This window comes from Nannospalax galili, unplaced genomic scaffold (genome assembly GCF_000622305.1).
Source record: "Nannospalax galili isolate Female #2095 unplaced genomic scaffold, S.galili_v1.0 scaffold875, whole genome shotgun sequence".
Taxonomy (NCBI): Eukaryota; Metazoa; Chordata; class Mammalia; order Rodentia; family Spalacidae; genus Nannospalax; species Nannospalax galili.
The window spans coordinates 3857128-3881599 of NW_008337059.1; the positions used below are offsets into that span (position 1 = coordinate 3857128).

At 40.2% G+C, this 24472-nt stretch overlaps 1 protein-coding gene across 6 annotated transcripts in view; it reads right to left on the minus strand.

Moving 5' to 3' along the window:
- Nucleotides 1-15519: 15519 nt before the first annotated feature.
- The window catches only part of Ccnj (cyclin J), an 18423-nt gene continuing 9470 nt past the window's right edge, over nt 15520-24472 (minus strand). For 3 of the 6 annotated variants that reach the window (XM_008831998.3, XM_029563057.1, XM_029563056.1), the window contains 3 exons: nt 19578-19877; nt 19331-19490; nt 15520-18563 (listed from right to left, as the gene is read on the minus strand). In XM_008831998.3, coding sequence (XP_008830220.1) covers nt 18152-18563; nt 19331-19490; nt 19578-19877 — 872 coding nt within the window. In that variant the 3' untranslated portion in view covers nt 15520-18151. The remainder of the gene's footprint in view (nt 18564-19330; nt 19491-19577; nt 19878-24472) is intronic. The other 3 variants (XM_029563059.1, XM_008831999.3, XM_029563058.1) reach the window with 3 other exon arrangements.

Sequence of the window (24472 nt, forward strand, 5' to 3'; positions counted from 1 at the left end):
TCAATGTTTATTGAGAACGTTTGGGTTTTGTTCAAACTTTATCTATATATTACACAGTAATTAAAGGCACCAGGCTGGTGCAACTGACCTTCTTGGATGGTTAATAACCATACTTAGAGGCCCATACTAATCTGGACAAAGGGACTTAAGGGACAGTTTTGTTCCTTGCCCTGGAAGGTCAACAGTGTCCCAGGGGACTATGGAAATCTCTTAATATGTCCTGTAACTGTGATGAGTCACCTGTCCTCTTGTTCAGGGAGGTCATGGAGACCCCACCAGAGGGACTCAAATCAGTGTCCAGCCTGCAAAGAGGAAGGTCAGCACAGAGGAAACATTTCCTCCGTGCTTCCAAGCGAAGCCCAGGTTGAGCAGGACCTCTTGACTTATCGTCATGTAGATGGAACTGGTAAAAGAAAGCCTAAGGAGCCAGGGGCTCCCCCCCCAAGCCCATGTGACACCTGAGGACCAGATCCTCAAGTGACCTTAAAGTAAAAGTAAAATGGTTTATTTGGGCCAACTGTATGGTCTTATACACCCAAAAGGAAAGTATAACCAAAAATTAAAATGATAAGTATATTTCTTTAAGAGTTCAAAGGATTGTATTTTCCAGACTTAAGTCCAGGTAAAATGTTACTTAGACAATTATTTCTCAGTAATGATTTTGTTCTTAACAAGAAAATACTGCTCAGGTATAAGACTTCAAATCTTGGTCTCCAATACTGTAGTGCCCACCTACAGCTGCTATTGTTCTAAAATGATGACTAAGTTTATTTTACTTCCTATCTACTGATTCTAGCCACTCCAACAGCTATCAGAGTACCTGAAAACAAATCCTAAATTCATCAATCTCGAGTCCAGTCTTGGCAGCTCAAAGAAAAATGAAAACAATCAAACAAACAAACAAACAAAACCAGTAGATGGATGCTTTTGAAACCCCTCATCAGAAAATTCCAATGGACTTTAAGTGTTTAAAGTTTGCTTTGTTCTGATTTTTTCTGGTTCCCTGTCTAGAACTTGTAGTGCTAACTATTCTTGCCTTTTACTTCTCCTTCATGTCTCAATTTGAGAGTCTTTTAAATAGACCCACTAAAGGGGTACCCCAATTGCCACACTCTACATACCTGTTCAGCATGGAAGAAGCCAGAGCAGTCTGTGTCCTGATTCCCCATGGGCAAATTGGGTTACCTCTTCAAAAATAATTTTTTTTAAATCTTTACTCTCCTAGAAGCTACTAAATGAGATTATACCTTGATTTGGCATCCCTATTGGTCTGGGGTCTGACAGTGGCCCAGCTTTGATATCCTGTGTATCTAAAACCTTAGCTTATGTCCTCCAGATTGGAAATTACATTGTGCATCTCACCCCAGAGTTCAGAACAGGTGAAAAAGATGAATAGAACTATTAAGGAAACTTTTTTTAAAAAAGTCTTAATTCTTATGTTCTCCTTCTGAATAATAAAAACTGTAACTGGATCCTGGAAAGGACCCAACATTCTAATAAACTCAGGAAGAGGATATGCATTTGTGTTTCCACAGGACACTGAAGCTCCCATCTGGATTCCTGACAGGCTCATTAAGCCCTACAATCAAGCCCAGGGAAAGGAGGAATCGAGGAAGACTGAAATCTGTGATGCATAAACTACAGAAGCTGAGTGTGTCTACTCCGCAGGCCCGATCAACACAGGAAATCAGTCTGCCCACATGGGGACAAGTGAAAAAACTGACTCATGAATCAGAAAATACTGTGGTTGCTGCAGGGCAACCTTTGACAAAAGAAAATATGTTAGTTGCTGCAGGGCAACCTTCGACAAAAGAAAACATGTTTCTTGCAATTCTTGCTGTTCTGACCGTACAAGCGTCAGTTGCTTCAGGGGAGATTTATTGGGCATATGTACCTAACCCACCTCTTTTGCATCCTGTAAGATGGGGAGATAGATCACAAATTAAAATAATGACTAACTATAGCCAACTTTTAAGTGGGTCTGAAGATTTTAAAACTTTTCATTTAACTTCTAAAATTGTTAATTATGAGGAAATGACAGATCCTGACAGTCCAGCTTATGATAGATCACTTAGATCTCCCCCAGCAACAACTATAGACTTATAAATGGCCTTCTTAGGCCCCACTCCCTCTCACTTCCATCTCATGACACTTTCCAAGACTTTTTCACTTCCAGACTAGCATGAGGTTGGTACATTCATCTTTGCCCACCGAGCTTGCCTGGCAGCCAGAGACAGGTAAGAGAAGTGGCCCCCTCACTAAAACACCTAAGACAGGAGGGCCGCCAAAGCTGCGGCTTCATCCCATGATGGGGAGATCCCTTCTGACCTAAGACAGGCGCAGTCACCCGGGCAGGGACCCAAAGATCCCTCACTGCTCTGCCTCGCCTCCCCAAAAGTACCAAGAGCAACCCTGATAATTGGGTATTAAAAAGAACTTCAGATGGTAAGATCTTAGCCACTAACACTACCATTAACCACTCCCCCGGCTCTCTGTTTGGCCTTTGGGATCCGTTTTCTTTACAACTAAGAGTAAGTATTCGTGTCCCATCTCCTCGACCCTGTGGATATGGAACTCCTAGTCATGAAAAGCAACTGCAAAGCCTACAGGTTTATGGATGCCCAGCAGATGGGAGTCCAGACTTTAACCATGAAAATGAATGGCATTGTGGAACTTGGGGTTATGAGACATTTGCTTCCTGGAATGGATCAAAGGATAAATGGTTTCCTTTCAGCATGGCACTCCTGGTATAACTATGGAAAAACTTACTCCCTTGATTCTTTAGCTGAGGTAATGTTACAAAACTGTTGAGGGCTAGATCTTGTTTTTATGCAACAGGGAGGATTGTGCATGGCACTGGGTGAAAAAATGTTGCTTCTATGCTAACCATACTGGAGTGATTAGAGATAGTATTAGGTTAGTCCAGCAATTAATTAATGCTCAAGAAAGGGATCTCAGTAATCACCAAAATTGATATGAGTCCTTATTTTCCTGGTCACCCTGGCTGACCACCTTGTTACATGCTGTTACTGGGCCTATGAATCTTATTCTTCTAAGTTTTACTCTTGGGCCTTGTATTTTGAATACCCTTCTAAAATTTATTAATCGGAGACTCCAGGCAGTAAAACTCATGATATTAAGAACCGAATATGAACAGTTAATACCAGTACATGAAGAAAACTGTACATAATAGTTCAAAGAATTAACCTTACTCACAACAGGAGTGGGGAATGAGCTGGCTCAGCAAACTTCCCTAAGTTACTTCATTTTGTTCAGAGCCATTTTAGCAGCAACTTTGCTCCACACCAAAAGGAAAAGGGGGGCAACCTTGGGTCTTAGAAAATTGTCCTAGCCATGAACCATGGAATGTGCTAATTTAAGACATTTTATACCTTGGCTAGACTGCTTGTTTTCACTTCTGTAATCTGCTTGCTATTTTGGGTCACCTTGACACAGAGCATAAGACCACCCTTGTTATCATGTTATTGTATGACCACCCAGTAACTGCTGATTCCAGCTTTCCTACTATACTTGTTATGGCTAGGAAGTTGACTAATTTTAAAATTACAAAGTTGATTGCCAAGTTATATGACTGTATCACTTGTCTGTATAATGATTGGTTGCTGATTAATAGAGTCAAAGTTTTGCTATGTTGTACAAACCTGATTGGTTCACAAGCGTCCTGTTTGAATAATATTTCTATAATCCTATAAAAACTCTGGCCCGACAATCATCAGGGCTGCGTCTACTCTGGAAATAGACAGCCCGAATAAAATTTACCTTGCTGCTTTTCTTAAAGTAGTGTTGGTGATTTTTTATGAACTCCGTCCTGTAACACATGGCCCAAAGTTCTGCCACTGTGAAGACTTTCCTTCCTCAGTGTCCTTCAGGGTTGTTCCAGAAATTGGCTGTAATGCTGCAGCTGTCCACTTCTGAGTGGTGCCTGCATAGCATGCAGAACCATCTGTAAACCAAGCCCTAGTCTTTTCTTCCTCAGTCAACAGATTGCAGGGCACACCCCATGAAGCCACAGGTGCATGCTTGAGAACAGGAGGCAATGTAACAGAAGTAGGAACCATAGGTATTTGGGCAACTTCTTCATGTAGCTTGCTTGTGCCCTCCAGGCCCAATCACATATAAACCACTTCCATTTGATAATGGATTGTTGCTGTGCACATCCTACCTTATGGCTGGTGGGGGGGGGGTTCAGATAACACCTAGCTCATGATGGGCAGCTCCAGTCACATGGCGACTTGGTGGCCCATTGTCAAATGTTCAGTTTCCACTAAGGCCCAATAGCAGGCTAAGAGCTGTCTCTCAAAGGGAGAATAGTTGTCCACAGATGAAGGCAAAGCCTTACTCCAAAATCCCAATGGCCTCCGTTGTGATTCCCCTATGGGGGCCTGCCAGAGACCCCAAACAGTATCTTTATCTGCCACTGATACCTCAAGCACCATCGGGTCTGCTGGGCTGATGGCCCCAAGGGATAGAGCAGCTTGTACAGCAGCCTGAACCAGTTGAAGGACCCTTTCCTGTTCCAGGCTCCACTCAAAGGTACTTGATATATAGATTGTAGTAACACATCCAGATGAGGAATGTACTGCCTCCAGAATCCAAATAGACTACTGAGCGTTGTGCTTCTTTCTTGGTGGAGGGAGGGGCCAAATGCAACAACTTATTCTTCACCTTAGAAGGAATGTCTCTGCATGGTCCACACCACTGAACTCCTAGAAATTTCACTGAGGTGGAAGGCCCTTGAATTTTGGTTGGATTTATTTCCCATCCTCTCATGCACATATGCTTTACCAACAAGTCCAGACTGTCTGCTACCTCCTGTTCACTGGATCCAATCAGCAGAGTATCATCAATATAGTGGACCAGTGTGGTATTTTGTGGAAGAATCAGGTGATCAAGATCCCTTCAAACCAAGTTATGGCACAATGCTGGGGAGTTAATATACCCTTGAGGCAGGACAGTAAATGTATATTGTTGGCCTTGCCAGCTGAAAGCAAATTGCTTCTGGTGGTCCTTATGAACCCATATCGAGAAGAAAGCATTTGCCAAATCAATAGCTGCATACCAGGTACCAGGAGATGTATTAATCTGCTCAAGTAAGGAAACCACATCTGGTACAGAAGCTAGGCCTCCATCGTCCACAACTCTTTCAATATAACTGTTTCAAGTTCCACAGCAACAAACTCTGAGCACTCAATGGCTTTTCCAGCCCAAAGTTCAGAATGCTTCCACGATCCTCTTAAAAATACCAAGGTCGGGTCTGTCACAGCAATGCCCAACTCTCTGGTACCAATTTCTGTATCAGTTTGTTTCTTCTTTGCTGTGACCAAACACTCTGACCACTACCAACTTGGGGAGAAAAGAGTTTATCTTATCTTACATCTCCTGGGTCACAGTTCATCAGGGAGCCTAAGGTAGGAACTCAGGGCAGGAACCTGGAGGCAAGAGCTGGAGCACAGGCTATGGAGGAACACTACTTACTGGATTTCTCCCCTGGCCCCTGCTCAGCCTGCTTTCTTATGCAACACAGCCCCACCTGCCCAGAGGTGAAACCACCCACAGTGGGCTGGGCCCTCCCACATCACTCAACAACCAAGAAGGTGCCCCGTGGACAAGGCCACAGGCCAGTCCAATGAAGGCAATTCCCCAATTGAGGCTCCCTCAACCCAGGTGCGTCAAGTTGACACTAGAGCTATCCAGCACACCATCTTATCATTTTTTACATGACCCTCATTAGTTTCCTTGTACTTATAAATGGCTGTGGGACCAGATGATAAAAGCAAGAGGAAATTTTCTGGGGACTTCTGGGAGGACACTTGCTTTTCTGATAAAAGTGACATATATAGCTCTTCCTGCCTAGAGCATGGACACATTATCTTGGCTGTGGCAACCATCTGACTTTGTTCTGATGACAGAATGAAACATATCATTCACAAAGACTACAAAGAACAAAGTTTGTGTTGCTTTGCCATGTTAAATGTTGATCCACCATCTTCATGTTTCCAAAGTAGGCTACTGCGAAGTTTTATCCCAAATGATCTTTTCCCCCAAGGATCAAAATCTAGCACACAAATTCAGAACCAGGTTACATTTATTTATTTATTTATTTATTTATTTATTATTTATTTATTTTTGTTTTGTTTTTATTTTTATTTTGAAACAGGATCTTGCTATGTAGACCAGGTTGGTTTTAAACTCCTGCCTCCTGTTCCCAAGTACTAGGATTATAGGGCATGTGTCACCACACTTGGCTTATGGTGTACATTTAACCAGTGGCTGACATAATTTCCTAATCTATAGGAAGCATCAGAAAAATGTTTGTGGAATGAGGGGCGTGGTGGTGCATGCCTTTAATCCCAGCATTAAGGAGGCAGAAGCAGGTGGATCTCTGTGAGTTCAAAGCCAGCCTTATCTACATAGTGAGTGCTAGGCCAACCAACTTGGGCTACAGGAGACCCTGTCTCAAAAAGATCAAAAAAAGAAAAAAAAGAAAAAGAAAGAAAAAGCAAATGGAGCGATGAAGACCAGTAGACTTTGGAGCTCGCTGGCCAGCCTAAATAAATCTGTGAGTTGTGGGTTCAGAGAAAGATTCTGTCTCAAAAAATAAGGTGGAAGGGGCTGGCCATGTTGCTGCAGGCTTTAATCCCAGCACTCGGGAGGCAGAGGCAGGGGGATCTCTGTGAGACTGAGGCCAGTCTGGTCTACTTCTTGAGTTCCAGGCCAACTGGGGCTACAGTAGGGAGATCCTATCTCAAAAAACTAAAAACTAAAAATAAAGTGGAAACTGCTAGAGGAAGACACTTGATGTTGACCTTTGGCCTCCACACACGTGCACACATGTACATATATGTCGGCACACACATGAACATGGACATGCATATAAACAAATAGAAAAAGAAGCTGGGGTGATGGCTCAGCAGTTAAGAGTGCTTACTGCTTTTCTAAAACACAGGAGTTGGTTTCTCAGCACCCATATTAGGTGGCTCATACCTGCCTGTAACTCCAGCTCTAGGGGATCTGATGGCTTCTTCTGGCCTCCATAACCACCAGCACATGTGGCATACAGATATATACACATATGCATAAATAAAATAATAAAAATAAATTTAAAAAAACAAAAACAAGAAAAGATGAGGTTGTGGGTTCAGTGAATGAAGGCACTAATGAACCCAAATGCCATTTACCATTAGCTTCTAGTATGACGTGATCTGCTCTTTTTTGTCATGAAGTACAAACAAAATACTATGCAACAATAAAAGCAGCCGGTCAGTGAGATGTATCAGCAGGTTAAGTACTTGTCATGCAAGCCTGACAACTTGAGTTCTTCCCCTGAAACCCACATAAAACGGTAGGAGAGAACTGACTTCACAAAATTGTCCTCTGACCTCCATATGTGTGCTGTGGCACATATGCCCCCAAACACATCATGCACAGATACAATAATAATAAGTAAAACATTTAAAATAAAATTAAATGTAGACAAACAACATGGGTGAATCTCAAAAGCAGGATGGCAATGAAAACAGCCAGCCCCAAGGGGCAGATTGCGAATCCATTTGTTTGAAACTTGAGGAAAGGTAATTTTCTTACATACCAGCATCTCGTGGGTGCTGTTCCCAATGGGTGTCTGGGGTGGGGGCTTGGTTGTGAAGGGTCGGAGTGCAAAGGGACACAAAGAAACCTTTTAGGGCAATAGGAATGTTCTACATCTTGTTTATGGCAGTCATTGCACAGGTTTACATTTTCAAAATTTACTGAAGGCGTATATTCTGTTGTATATAAGTTATACTTTAGCGTAGGTATAAAGAGAGAACACTCTAGGCCAGGTGTGTGATTCATGCCTCTATTATCAGCACATGGGAGAATGAGGAAAGAGGGATTACAAATATGAGCCTAGCCTGTGCTACATCGTGAGATTCTGTCTTTAAAACAAATAAAATAGCCGGGCATGTAGCTCAGCAATAAAACTCTTGCTTAGCATGCTTGAAGCCTGGGTTTCAACTGAGAGAGAGAGAGAGAGAGAAAGAGAGAGAGAGAGAGAGAGAGAGAGAGAGAGAGAGAGAGAGATCAGGAACTAGTAAAAAGAAAGAGAGCTAATGCTAAGCATGACATACATGTAGACTAGGAGAACAGAGATGAAATGAAAAGGTCACCTACCAGAGAGTTAAAGCTGGGACCGCAGAGATGCTCAGATTCAGATTAAGAGCCTGAAGATGCACACCTTTAATCCTAGCACTCAGGAGACAGAGGCAGGAGGATCACTGTGAGATAGAGGCCAGCCTGGTCTACATCCCAAGTTTCAGGCCAGCGGAGCTACAGGGAGACCCTGTCTCAAAAACAAACAAACACACAAAAAGCCTGATGTAGTGGCTTGTGTCTGTAACTCCAGGGCTGGGGATGGGGAGGGTAGAGACAGGTAGATCCTTAAAGTTCATTGGCCAGTCAGTCTAGCCAAATCAATGAGCTTCAAGGTCACTGACAGATTCTGTCTCAAAAAATAAAGGTGGAGAGCTGTGGTAAAAAGACACTTGACGTTGACCTCTGCATGCACTTGTCCACACACACACATACTACATACACACACCCCACAAAATACAGCATATGCACATAAAAATTTTAAAACAAGGACAGCAGGGGCTGGAGAGATGGCTCAGTTGTTAAGAGCATTGATTGCTCTCGCAGTGGACTCAGATTCAAATTCCAGCACCCACATAGTAGCTAACAACAATCCACAACTCCAGTTCCAGGTGATCCCATGCTCCTTTCTGACCTCCGTGGGCACTGCATAACATTGGTGCACTTACATACATGCAGGCAATACACTCATATACATAAAAAATAAAAAGGACTACAGATTATTTGCAAATATTTTGGTATCTTTTGATGGGCAATACTTTTAATTTACATAGTGAAAGTTTATCACATTTAGAATTCTTACACACTTAGAAAGATTTTATCTTCTGTTTGAGATTAGAAAATTATTCTTCCATGTCTTTCCTTAGGTCAAAATTTAATATTTTGAGGTATGGATCTAATTTTATTTTTTCTAGGTGACTATCCAGATGAACTAACTTGATTTTTTGAATGATCTGTATTTTTCTGCATTAATTTTAAAAAATTAATTTTTTAAATGAATGTATTGCCTACATGTATGTAAGTGTACCATGTCATGCAATGCCCATAAAGGTCAGAAAGGGGCGTTGGATCCCCTGGAGCTAGAGTTATGGATAGTTGTTAGCTGCCATGTGGGTGCTGGGAACCAAACCTAGGTCCTCTTTAAGAATAGCCAGTGCTCTTAAATGCTGAGCCATCTCTCCAGCCCCTTTCCTGCATTAAGATGCTAATAAGTTCTACATCTAATAAATTATATATTTCCATTTTGTTTCATTGATTTGTCTGTCAACTTTTTATGTTTTTGAACATTCATATTAGTTTTGTTTTATCAAAGAAAATGTGAAGATATATGATAAAAAATACTGTTGTTGGTATTTTTACTTATTGTAGGTGAACAATATAATGTAATGTTTCTATTATTTTTTTTTAGAAATTTCCTGATTATTACCTGTCTAAATGAATGAAAGACTTTGTTAAATTTATAGATTAATTTTAGAACACTTGATATCTTTTTGATGTTTACTTTTCTGTGCAAGAATATTATATAGCTTCTTTAAACAATCTTCCATGTCACTCGTGAGGATTTAAAAGTTTCTTTGTGTGTATTTTGTGCATTTCTTCTAGGTACTGCAAGGCATTTTATCTTCTTGCGGAAGTCATTTTAACTTGGTGAATCCTGCATTAAGTCTGGCTGGCTGTTGTTTGTATATGTGAAAGGGATTTTTTTTTGAGACCGGCAGGGTCTCTAAAAACATTTTAATTATGTACCAAGCCGATTTGCTGAATTGGCTTAAGATCTGTAATAACTGTTTCAGTGATTCTGTTGTAATGTCCATGTATTTATTCCTAGCTGCAAATAGTGGTAATTTTACTTCCTCTCTCCAATCTTGGGACTTTTTCTCTTGCTTAGTTGCACGTTTATGTAAATGGTGGGGTTTTGGTGTCTTTCTCTCTTGTAATTCATTACTCTCTACTTTGTCTCATTTCTTTCTTCTGCTTTTGCTCTTTTTTTTTTTTTCAAACCAAATTTGTTGTCTTTTCAAATACATTCAGTCATATTCCGAGCATGGTTTTAGTTTTATTCCAGAGTTCATGATGTGCAGTGTAGAGATTTCTTTAGAGTGATTTTCTAGGTACTCTGAAGATTCAAGTCAGATTATTTTGGCTTGATCCAGACTGAAGTCTTTTTTTTCCAGTGCCACAGTTTGAACCCAGGACCTTGAATATGCTGGAACGGTGGTCCACTGCTGAGCTACATCCCAACTCTATTCCTTTTTAGTCTGAGTATTTGTCCTGTCTGTTCACTGACTGGTTTGGTTTGAGACAGGGTTCCTCTATATAGCCCAAGCTGGCCTCAAATTCCTTGATTCTCTAACTCAGCTCTCCAAGTCCTGAAATATAGACATGTGTTTACACCACCCATTTTTAACTGCATTTTCCTGACAATGTTTTCTACATCAATTCTACCCTTTGGACTTGACAGCAGGTTTTTGTTTGTTTGTTTGTTTGTTTGTTTGTTTAGATTAATGCAAAGTCAAATCTTCCTAATGTTTTTTGAAAAGTTCAGATTAGTTTGATTTTATCAAAAAAATGTGGAGATATATGATCAATTATTAGTTCACTGTTTACTTGTGTTGTCATGGAAATAGGTAATGGGTTGATTTCATCTAATCAGGTCAGAAGTGAGAGCGTTTGGCAGTTTTGAAACCTTGAATTTTATTTTTCTTGAGTAAGCTGCAGAAGGCTAGAATCAGGCACAGAAGCAAGCTGAGGGATTCTGACTTTAGGTATCTAGACAGTCAACAAAGAAAGTGGTTTCAGTTGTCTGAAGACTCCAAGAACCTGAGAGTTTCCCCCCAACCCGGCATAACAGTCAGTCTCCTGCTGTCTGGTTATGCCAGGTTTGTGCCACTTCCCTTCTCAGAATTTCTCTGCAGCCAACAAGTATATCACCAGAGTGATATGCTAAGATCTCTACATCCTTATGTTTTTATTGATTCCTACCATTGTCTGTCCTTTATTTCTCCTTGTCTTCCCTGTAGTTTTTCTTGGTGTTGCTAAGGTATTTGACCCACAGCTATTCATAGAAGTTCATCCTTATTGTGAGGGGTAACTTTTGACATTATAGAACGTGTTTGTATTAATGTTTTTCTTTTTATGAGACAAAGTCTCATTATGTATGTGAGGCTGGCTTCAAACTGATATCAGTCCTCCTGCCTCAGCTCTCAAGTGCCGGGATTACAAGTGTGTGAGCCATTAAGCCTGGGTTTTGATTAAAATCTCTAGTCTCATGAATTGGCATGTCGTTCTTACACAAGGGCTACACTAATATTTTCTATTATCATTCCAATTTTGAAGTGAACACTATAAATTTTTTAAATATTTATTTTGTGTGTGTGTGTGTGTGTGTGTGTGTGTGTGTGTGTGTGTGTGTATGCCTGAGTATATGTACATGCACGGCATGTATATAGGAGTCTGCAGAGGTCAGAAGAAGTACTGAATCCCCTAGAACTGGAGTTACAGGTGGTTGTAAGCTGCCATTTGAATACTGGGAACTGAACTGGGTCCTCTGCAAGAGCAGCACCACCTGGGTCACAGTTCCTCAGGAAGGTAGGAACTCAGGACAGGAACCTGGAGGCAGGAGCTGAAGTGCAGGCCAAGGAAGATGCTGCTTACTGGCTTGCTCCCCTGGTCCATGCTTAGTCTTCCTTCTTATACAATACAGAACCACCTGCCCAGGAACCACCTACAGTGGGCTGGGCCCTCCCACATCACTCAACAATCAAGAAAATGCCCCCACAGATATGGCTACAGGCCAGTCCAATGAAGGCAACTCCCCACTTGAGGCTCCCTCCACCCAGGTGTGTCAAGCTGACAACTAAAGCCGTCCAGCACAGCTCTTTCATCTTCAACCTTTCTGGGTAATTTTATTTTTGGCACCTTGTACACATTGACTTTTGTTTTGCTTTGGGATTAAGTCTTAAATCCTTTTGTTGTTGTTGTGTGATGTATACATTTAGGTTTATTTATGTATATATGTATGTATATATGAATATATGTATTTATACCTTATTCCTTTGAGATAGAAGTCTGTTTCTGAACCTGAGGCTTGCCTGTTCAGTTAGGATGGCTGGCCAGCAGGCTCCCAGGATCCACCCTCCTCTGCCCTCAAATACTAAGTTTACAACAGACAAGTCCAGCTATTATGAGGGTTCTGGGGATTTGAACTCAGGTACTCATGCTTGTACCACGAGTGCTCTTATTCACTGAGCCATCTCCAGCTTCTGAAATTCCTTTCCTGTTGTTTACCTGAATTGTGTTTATTGATTTGTCACTTTTAGACTTAGTTTTGTTAGACTTTCCCATCCTTAAACTTTTTTTTTTTTAACATTTAATGATTTGGTTTCTCTATTTCTTTTAATAATTAGGGAGATTTAAGGAGATTGCAGTTTTGCTCTCATAGTTCTTTCTTTGGAGTACCATGTTTTCTACTTATTTAGTAGGTGTCTTTTTAAAATTATTTTTATTTTATGTGTACAAGTGTTTGCCTGCATGTATGTAAGTGCACCTGTGTCATGCATTGTTCTCAGAGGTCAGAAGAGAGCGTCGGATCCCTTGGAACTGGAGTTACAGTTAGCCGCCATGTGGGTACTGGGAATTGAACTTGGGTCCTCTGCAAGAACAGTCAGTGCTCTTAACCACCAAGCTATCTCTCCAGCTCCTTAGTATCTTAATATTTGTAATTTACTTTTATAATTACAGAATTAGTATATTTCCATCTCTCAATGTTGTCAGTCTATTCTTTCCTAGTGTTTGCATCTGTCCTACCCCATCCATATACCTCCATTACTAATTTGTCATTACTGCAGAAAGCTTCCCGACTAGTCTCCTCTTACTAACCCACAGCACACCCAGAGCATTCTTCCTAAAGTCGTTTGTATCACAAATGCTCTGTGGCAACTGATACCTTACAAAACTTGCACTCTCTTCTGGCCTTCAAAGCTCCATAACCCAGTCGTACCCTACCCTTACCTTACTATGAATATTCTTTTTTTTCTAAATTGGCACAAACCTGTGTAGACCACTTTGGGACTATTCTTTGATTTACCCTAAGTCCCAAGAGCCTACATTGTAATAGGTTCCCCATCACACACGGGAGAGCAAGACAAAAACTCTGCGAATAACAAACGTGTTCCATCTATGAAATACCTGGAAGGGATGATACTCCAAGCTGTCAAAATCACCACAAGGATAGAGAATCTGCCATAACACAGACTTACCTGAAAGAAGATCTAACTACAAAATGTGATACTCTGGATAGGAAACTGTGATGGAAGCGAGATATTATGGACTGCGTGAGTTGGCTTTTTGTTGCAGCTGGGAAACGAGAGGGTCCAGGGGTCCGAACACCCTTCAAGGGCATGCCCCAATGACTAATTTCCTTCCATAGGCCCACCTTATAAAGGTTCCGCTACCTTTAAGAAGAATTAGCAGCAGGGGACCAAGATTTTAACATGGTCTTTGGATTTTTGATCCAAATCATAATTGAGAAAAACCTAAGGAAATCTTGGACTGGGGAGATGGCTCAGTTGGTAAAACGCTTGTTCTGCAAGCATGAAGACCAGAATTCAATTCCCCAGAACCCACGTTTTTTTTTTTTTTTAAAAAAAAAGGTGGTGGGGGCTGGAGATATAGCTCAGTAAATAAAGTGCTTGTGCAAGCATGAGGGCTGGGGGCTAGACCCCTAGCACCCACATAAAAACCAGGTGGGCATGGTGGCCTATCTGTAATCTCAACACTCATGAGGCAGAGACAGGAACCCCAGTTCAAGCTGGCTAGCTAACTGAAGTGGAGAGTTCCAGGTTCAGCAAGTGATCCTGCCTCAGTAAATAAAGTGGAAAGTGACTGAGGAAGACAGCTGATATAAACCTCTGGCCTATGTACACATTCGAGCATGCGTGTATACACGCACACATGCGCATGCACACACACAAACACACAGACCAAAAAAAAAAAAAAAAGCCTGTAACCCCAGCACTGGGAGGTGGGGTGGGGAGGGGGGGTTCCAAGAGCTTGCTAGCTGGTCTAGCTTATCAGTGAGCTCTAGTTACAGTGAGAGACTCTCAAAAAATAAAGTGCAGCTGAGGAAGACACCCGACATAACCCTCTGCCCCCCCAAACATGTACACATACACACAAAAATCTGAGCAAAATATGGACTTCCATTCATCATGTGTCAATATTGGTTCATTGTGACAAGTGGACCATCAACCTAAAACGAGATTAGGAGTGAAAACTAGGTGTGGCACATAGGGAATTCTATAAAGTTGTTCTAAAATGAAAAGGTTATTAAAAGGAAAAGGAACAGAGTTAAGATTCGCACATCAGCAGAATGCACAAACAGTACATCATACCATTTTAAGTCACAGATCCATCCCTTTGAGTAAATAATGAAACTATGGACAGCAGAAATCTCTAAATTGTAATCACATCAGGGGCCAGGACTCCAAATTAAGAACTCCATTAAAACTCAGGTGGCAATGATTACCTGACAGTCTTTCAGTAAGGGTAAAGACTGACAGGGTTGGGGACGGTAGCCCCAGATTCCCTTCCCAGCAGCTCTCAGCTTTATCTTAATTTTGTCAATTGACTGTACTTGTTATTTTTTAAAAACAAATCTAAGGGATTTTAAAATGGACATTGAGTGATTCCTAAACCATCACAATTATTAACCTGAGTTTCAGACTCTACCATTCTAATTGCTTCTAGTGTGCCAGCCATATCTATCAAGGTGTAAGCTGCTTGAGCCTGGGGAGGCTGTCTTCCACTATGTTCTTCAGAAGCAGCTGGGGAACTGCTTGCAGCCTGGGGTTCAGAAGCATAGTGCATGGCTCAGTGCACTGCTTTAGAATGCTGGCTGTTCTTTTGGTTACATCTTTTAAAATTCAACCCTAAAGAACATTACACTCTCTTGGCAGCTGGTGTTAAAGCTGCAACAAAATCGGTTTGAGTTGAATTAAATAGCAATGATATTTATATTTAGGTGAACAGATCCTTACTAGTCAGTGTTCTCTGTCTCATCATAGATTGGATCATTTTTGTCTGGATTTTTCTTAAAAGGTCAGATTTTCTGAAGCATCACTTTTTAAGAAATTAGGATTTACAGTTAGGAATGTATAATTCCTTTGATGCTCAAAAGGTAAAATGTCATCCTAAACACTCAGGATGAAATACAGGACAGGACAATGTTTCCTGCCACACTGCACATCTGGTTGCCTCTTAGTAAATACAATTATGATTCTAAGCCTGACATATGTGACAAGATGGCTTGATGAAGCTATAACTTACAAGCATATATTTAAAACAAAAGCAGTAAGGCCATTTTAGTGAAAACTAGTTTTATTTTAAAATTAAGTGCATAGCACTCATCTAATTCCACTGTGTAGACTTCAGCACCATATTCACTATCTGTAATCAACATCATAGCACAGATATATTTTGGTTTGCAGTTTTGTACTTGAATAGTGTTTATTAATGGACTTTGGTTAAGTCCTCTATACATATCATTAATCTCTTCACAGTGCATATTTAATGATGGTCCGGTGATCTCAAAAACAAAACAAAATGAAACTTTAAAGACTAATCAATAAATTAAACAAAACAAAACCCACACAGTTCCCCACCCCCAAAAGCTAACAGTTGTTGAGTTGTATTTATAGTGAAACCTAATGTTTTAAAAATAGTTAAGGGTTCTCCAACCTCCCCACCCCACCCTGGGTATGCAGCAATAGTAATCGATTATTTTTTTTCTACCCCCCAAAAAGATTAATCCAGTGTTCTTTAGTTTTTAAAATATAAATTGGAAAAAGTGTTAATAAGCTTTTTAAAAAGGCAAATACTCTTCTATAACAAGAATGACATATAACCAATCAATAAAAGCATTTGACAAGACATTAAATTACCACAGGCACTGGCTGTTGTTTCAAGTTAGGATTTCTATCCCAATATCTTACATTCATAACATTACTGAGGTAGTTATAATACTGAAAACTGGACTCCAGGTTGCTGGGTTCTGTTTGTGAATGTGAAAGATTCATTATGTTTTGAACCTTACTTCCCTCCAATAGTTCAAGTTTTTAACATAAGAATTACTAAAATCCAATTAGCAGCCTTTTTAAAGAGGAAAAGTGGCATGTTCATAAAACGATTTTCATGCCTGAAAACTGCCAAGAGTGTATGCTCTTACCTGAGTGGTTTTTGTTTCATTTACCAGACCAGTAAGTCCACATCATGCCCTATGTATTCTAAATATAAAAGTTATCTTCTGTTAAGGAAAGGACATTTCTAAGAATTCATGCTGGCAGAAGCCACCACTCACACTCATCCACTGGTGCTGCCTGGATCAGTCCATTACGATGTGGAGCCCCTTCCCTTCCCTTCCTAACAAAGGCCATTGGCTTGATTACTGAGACTCCAGCTGCATACCCACATCTTATTGTAAGTTTTCTTCAATGCACACTGTGGCAGTCACATATCTGCCACACAGATTCCCTTCTATTCAAGTGCTAGCACATAAAAACACAGACACACCTTCTAACTTCCCTCCACTGAGTTTCTCTTCTCCCATGGATAGGAGCATAATGTATACAGTTTATCATTACCTTAAAATCTTTTTTATTTTTTAAGTTTATTTCCTCCAAATGTCTCATGGCCCAGTTGTACTTGCTGTAATGACTATTATTGCTGTTCCCACTCACTACCAATACAATGAAATGTTCCAGGGCCAATCTAATGAAAATGGCTACTGAAATTTTGCAATTAGTACCCCTGCTTGCTTAAGACTGACTAGCTGGATTCCAAGGCTGCTTATAAAATCATCTTCCACTAACAAAGTGCTGCATTAGCTCAGCCTGAGTACCACCCTGGCTACCCTCAGCTCTAGAATAAACCTACTGCACTTTATTCTAGTACTGGTATTTTACAGTTACGTCTTTTCTCCTGAAAAACTTTTTAATGAGCAACAACAAATCTGCTATAAATCACTGATTGCACTGGGTGATGCAAAACCTGTCGATGTATTAGCAATCACAGGACACAAATCATTCATCCTGTGCTATTTTAGGATCTCATTTAAAATCACATCCTAGCAGGAGTATTCTAAGCCTGTGTTATGCAGGTAGTTCACACTGTTAACACTCCCAAAGCATGTTGCATTACAGTTATGCATTTCCAAGTAGTACAAATTCCCTGAGTTAAATGTGTTTTAATTCTAAAGACTTGAGTTTGATCACTTAGGGAGGGGAAAAAAAACAAACCAAAAACAACAAAAAAAAAATCAAACAGCAAAACAAAATTATGACCATGATTTCAAGATAATTTCAGTATCTGCCTCGCCCCTAATTTTAGTATATAAATTCAGATACCTATATTATTTATGATAGGAAGTTAAACAGAATGATCTGAATTTCTTTAACTACACATATTAGTATGCATAGCAATTCATGAGTTCAAGCTTAGAAACCCACCTGTAGGTCAAAAATAAAACTCAAAGCTGCAGAATTAAAAAAAAAAAAAAAAAAAAAAAAAAAACTCTTAAAAAATTAATACTGTAACTTTCCTTCATAAAAGACAGTTTGGCAAGTCCACAGATAAACAGTCTTTGACATATGAGCCAACATAAGGCCCAAAGCCTACCACAGGTCGAATCTCAGAATGGCAAATTGGAGTCCCCCAAATTTCCTGACGTATTGAGTATTTTGAAATAAATGGACCATTAGCTAGGGCTGGAACATTTCTGTCATACAAGGATTTGTTAACAGGATTTGATATACATTACAATGTCTGCAGAGTTCTCCTAGGTATCCATGATGTATTGGAAGGGATATTCAGTCTTCCTGGTGCTGGTACCTGACTAATTCTGTTTATTTGTATTCCTTTCCTTGTGAAGAAAGGATTACAAAAAGCTTGCCCCAGAGCTAAAGGCCACAGAATAGTCTGTGTCACTTATAACCTGCACACATGATCACCTCTCAAAGCATGGAGTGATACATGGGTAATGTTCATTTATCTGATAACTCCGGTTATAATTAACACTCAGACAGGGTTTAACTTCCACTGGTATTGCCAAGGACATCCCCACACCAGTCTGCATGTGCCCAAGGCCCTGAGCACTAGTTTGCAAGTCAGTAGGACACGTCTGTAGTGTGTAAGATGAGGTGTGTGTGGTAGACACAATCTGCTGACAGCTGGGCTGTTCGGATACAGGGTGGCGATACTGCAGGGAGGTCTGATGAGTCTGATGAAGATACTGAGGTTGCTGAAAGTGAACTGGCCGTGAGGGCTGGGACGCCGTCTGGAACACACCCAGTTGTGCTGACTGAGGGCCTGCCTGTCCCCTCTGTTTGTTTGCTTCTTTCACATCATTGTCATGAGCACTGAGATATAGATAGAACAGAAACAATTAACATTATTTGACAAGAATGCAGGAGAGACCCACCTCCCCCATAGCTTATTCCATAAACTGCCACTACTGCTACCTAAATTGCAGTCACTGCACCATAATCCAACACTGAAACCTTCCTTCCATATTTTTTGTTTTGTTGGGTTTTTTTGTTGCTATCTGGGGGGGGGGGTGTTGTTTTTTTGAGACAGGGTCTCTCTGTAGCCCCAGGTGGCCTGGAACTCACTATGTAGACCAGATTGGCCCCAATCTCAGATATATGCCTGCCTCTGTCTCCTGAGTGTGGGGACTAAAGGCATATGCCACCACACCCAGCTTTCCTTGTATCTTAACAAAATGCTTTCTCTTGGTGCAATCCTTGCTGGTACCTTTGAGGGCTCTTTCTAACTTGGCCAATGAATTCACAATAATCACTTTAAGTGTAGCTGCCAGTCTATATCCTGGTGAACCCTAATATTCAGTGATGTGGAGATGGGATATGGAGTAAGATTTGCCTGAAACAATCTCAGAGGCCTACAGACATGAGGGCAGCTCCTTCTCCTGTCAAGTGCTTAGAATCATCAGCAATGGTAGCTTTTACATGGTTCACAAAGAACACTTTTCTGCAGAGCAGGATGTGCTCAAGCAACGTTCTCACAGAAGCAGGACCTAAGAGCCGTAGCTGTTGAGATGTTGCTTTTAGGGTATGTGACATGAAGGAAAATGTTAACTAGAAATTACAACAAGAGCAAAAAGGCTTACACCAACAGCCGTTCAATACACTGCACTAAGAAATCCCAGGAGTAAGCAGTTAGCCGATGCAGTCTTGCAGGCCACGTTGGAGAAAGACGAAGTATAATCCTCGAAGAAGCCACACATGCAGCAGCTACTAAAGAAGGTGCATAATTTAGAAAGGCATAATCTGTGGAGACACCAAAAATGATCTTAAGCAACAGAGCACACGAGTCACCAGTGCACAAGTCACTTGCTGCTATCCTCAGCGGCTCACCTTGCAGAGACACTTCCAGGAAGTAATCTGCATATTTGGCCATGTAGAGCTTTGTTTTTTCCAAGCAAATCATTGGCCAGCCATCATGAAGATCTGTTTCATGTACTGCTTCAGAGAGGTAATACTCAATGAAATGGGCAGCTGTAGGAAGGCAGAGGTTCCACTGAAAGGTTTCTAATAACAATAGTTCCATATGTAGCAAATTTTGTTTTGTTAGTACTAGATTCATGTTAGTCATACAACCCAGGCTGTTGAGCTGCTCCAGCTTAGGCACACTATCTTCTTTTTCTTCAAATTTACCTTGTAAGATAAGAGGAAGGGATGGAGAAAATGTCAGGCAAGTGATTACTAGAGGTCTGGTCAATTAACTAGGACTTGCTAGCTTATTACCAGGATATAGATGTAAAAGCATCCTCTCCTCTATCTCACACAGATACGCTTGCACCAGAATGTTCTTCTGTTCCATATTTGCATGTTGCCTTTCCAAGTACCTCCCCAGCCCTGACCTTTAACCATCCTCTGAAAAAAAATGTGCTTAGAATATTTGAATAGTGCCCACTGTATGAAGGAAATAGTCATTCATGTTAATGAGAAAGTAACTCTCATATCCCTCCAGCTGACTCTTTTCACAAAGTTCCCCTTTTGTGGGCAGGTGATGATTGGATAAAGAAAATTATTTTTGAATAGAAGCAAGCTTTAAGAATTTAATGTCAGTCGGGCATGGTGGTGCATGCCTTTAATCCTAACATTTGGGAGACAGAGGCAGGCGGAGCTCTGTGAGTTCCAGGCCAGCTGGGGCTACAGGGAGACCATGTCTCAAAAAGGCCAAAAAATAAAAAATAAAAAAATTTAATGTCATAACTATCTGGTCAAGTGCTCTACCCCTGAGCCATATCTCCCAGCAGTTCATAACCTTATCTGAGAACTAGTCAGGCATCAAATATTTCATCTTGACATATTTTCAGCATAATCTCAATGAGAGATAAAAAGGAGATTTGGAGGAAAAATTGAGTAAATGTCTTTAACGCAGGCACTGTTATTTCACAAAACTCTACCTTTATCTCTCTCTTTTGAATTCAAAATAAATATTTAGGTTTATCTTTCAAAAAGTGGAAGGGGATCTAGATATGGTGAAGCATGCATTATGATGCAATGCCTCCAATAATTTAGGAGACTGAGACAGGGCAGTGAGTCTGAGGCTACATATGGGTTATGGAGTGAGAACCTGTCTCAAAAAGCCAAAAAAACTGGGCCAGCAAGATGGTGTTTGCCACAAAAGCCTGGTAACCCGAGTTCGATCTGATGAGTGCACAAAGGTGGAATGAAGGAGAGAACTTACTCCATAAAGTTGTCCTCTCATCTCCACTGGGCACACATGTCCAAGCACATAGGCTTCTCTCCCTCCAACAGTAAGTAAAAAGCCAAGGGGTGGGATTCTATCTTTTAATTCTCTTTCTCAAAGCAGAACAGGAATAAAGATGCACAGTAGGATTTCATGATTTGAAGGCATTAACCTCTTAAAAAACACTCATCTAAGTAAGGTTTCAACTACTCACAGCTGAGGAATAAGGTTTACTTAAGCCCAAGAAATATGTTTCCATAGATTATGTACCACTTTACATTTTAAAATAAATAAGCATTTATTAGATATAAAGCATGCATTTTAGGTATTTCTGTAACCTGTGCCTGAAGAAAATTTACAAACTATCAAGTCTTGTTCTGATTTTTCCAGATAGAGTAACAGAACCAGAGAGTTGTCCTGAGTCTCTTAGTCTGTTCCATGTAGCCCATGAAAGAGCAGAAATTAGGACTAAAAGCATTCTACCTCTCAGTACTGTGTTCCATTTTACACTGAAGCTGATAAAATCATATTATATTGCAATTGCAGATTTTTCACAATAGAGTTTACATTAATATTTATTCAAAAATATTGTTGGAAAGTTATTTTTTTAATGTTTTATTTATATGTATGGGCATATTGCCTACATGTAGATAGGTGCATTGGTGTTATGCAGTGCCCAAGGAGGTCAGAAGAGGGCATTGGACCTCCTGCAACTGGAAGAGTTACAGACGGTTGTTAGCCACCATGTGGGTCCTCTGCAAGAACAGTCCCCGTGTGGGTCCTCTGCAAGAACAGCCAGTGCTTTTAACTGCTGAACCATCTCTCCAGCCCCTGGAAAGTTATTTTTAAAAGCATACATTGCTATATAAAAATTGTTTTAATATTTTGAAAACAATTTCAATATTATCTGCTCTCTCTTGAAACCTTATACTTTTACCCATTAAGTAATTTCTGAAGAATAGTAAGAAAAACTACCAAGCAAATAAACCAAATGTTTCCTGGTGAAGGTTGTCTTCTTGAGGGGATGGATGTAACACAGGTTAAAGCTGCTACAACAGATGGCAGAGCCATGGCCACTTGGTGCTGCTGGCCAGGGCGTAGGCAGTGGTGCTGGAACCGGTGGGGGATTGCTGATCTTGGCCTATGTTGAGACTGGGGAAAAAGTACTGCTGCCTACCTTGGAATTCACTCAGGGAGCAGAACTGGGGTAGAGTTTTTCTCTGGTACCAGGAGATTCTAAGCTCTTGTCTTGAGAAAAAGTTAAACCCAAGGAAGCAGAAGATGGTGGCTATTTCTGCTCTACAATGACTCTGAACTTCTTTATCTAAACCACTTTTTGGTTTGTTTTTGGTATTGGGTACTCAACACTGAGCTCTATACATGTTAGACAACTGCTTCACCACTGAGCTGAAAACAGTCTAAGTTACCCTGGTTAGCCTTAGACTTGACATCTTCCCGCTTTGGTCTCCTGAGTAACTGGGATTATAGGCATGCAGCCCATCTCTGCTTTTAAATAACTAAACCACTCTAAATATTATGGTAGAGAGGACCAACACATTATTCAGACTTTAAGAATCTAGATAGCCTTTCCCAGTTCAAGTTACATAAAAATGATACCATAATAACGCTAAAGTGGTCTTCCTGACACAATGATCAAAATCACCACTGAACAGGAAAGGAAGCCATTGTTCTCAGTGTAACAAACTGAAATTCTTCAGAAGGAAAATGACACAGACATCTGGTTGGGTCCCTTGGATGAATCACTAAGGCTTTCAAAGCACACTGTATTTGTGCAGCAGTAGAACTGGGAGCATACTTCAAAGGAATGCTGTAAAAGTTAATAAGTTTATTTATATCATGCTTGAAGTGCCTTTGAAGAAATTAATATACCATAATTCATCATAATTCAAGGATCAAGGATGTTTCATATTTCCCCTTGAAACTTTCATCATCAAAAATAAAACTGTATACAATCAATTTCACAGCTCAAGAAACCAAGATAGTAAGGTTATCCAATTCACTCAGGGTCAAATACGTTGAGTGAAACCAAAAATGGAAGCCAACAAGGAAGAATTTTATATTCCCATATATGCACTTCTAAACCAAAATACCATGCCAGATTACATGGGGACAACTATCAGAAGGGCAGGCTTCTATATCTATACTCATATCCAGCTATTATAAATGTCAGGGAGCTTATATGCTCATTTGCAAAGTTAAAAGCAAACTTCATACTGCATAACTAATAATACACGGGATTCTAATTCAGGCTTAAGTTTTTGGAAACTTTTTCATTATGTATAGTGGAATATACTCAACTACATGGACAATGAAAGAATCAAAGAGTTTGAAAATAATCAGTGAGCTATGTGCTTTCGTATCTGTCATTACTGTGCTAACTCCTATGCATACTTTAAATTTACTTATCCATATACACAGATCACACAGATCAGTTTTTTCAGTTGAAAGGAAATACCAAAAGCCATGTGATTATATTGATAAAGGCCCCAAACAGGAAATAAAGACACAGGAAATTCATATCTGCTTCCCAGAAAACAGAATTAGAGGTCAGAAAAAAGTACCAGGCTGTCTTTCCTTATAGGAAATGTACAGACCAACCATAGAAACCAACATATTCTCAAAAACAATAGCACGTGGCATGTATGTGGTAGAGAAGATTTGTATTGTGAGCAGGGTGTGGATTTGATGTCATTTTGAGCTCAGCCAATATTCTATTCTTAAATCACTAAGTGGGAAAGTCATCCTTATTATATACTAAGAACCCTCATAAATTACCAAGATCATCAGTTTAATGGAAATATGAGAAAGAAAAGGAAAATGCAACTCGGGAAAAAAAAATTCCTTAAAAATTAAGATGTAAATCAAACCAACTGTGAGATGTAACTTTCCATCTAGTAGAAACTAAAGTAAAAAACTTTGTTAAGGCAGTATTGGTGAACCAGGAGAAACAAACACTTGTTACAAATTATTAGCACTAAAAGCCTTCCTTTACCTTGATTTCAAGATAATTTCTCAATTACACAAGACCTTTTGAGCATATTATCAGAACCCTCATCGCTGAGACTGCTTCCGAACTCATAAACTTAATGCTGCTCATGTGCCCCAAAGCAAGCCAGGAAAAAAAGTTGAAATATTAACAAGCTATTTTCCTGAACAAATGAGGGTCTATTTTAGAGGAAAAAACCCAGAAATTTTAGGGGCAGAAATCCAAGCTAAAGACTACAGAACATATACTGTAGGAATTAACCAGTTCAATACTCAATTTTTTATATTTCAATTTCCTATGCTGCCCTACTTGGTCCTCACAACTTTATAAGCCTAGTGTCTTTATTTCCATTTTATACAGAAGTAACCTGAGACCCAAGGGTTATTAATCATATTGTTGCCGGGCGTGGTGGCGCACGCCTTTAATTCCAGCACTCTGGAGGCAGAGGCAGGTGGATCGTTGTGAGTTCAAGGCCAGCCTGGTCTACATAGTGAGTTCAGGTCAGCTGGGACTACAAGGAGACCCTGTCTCAAAAAGACAAAAAAA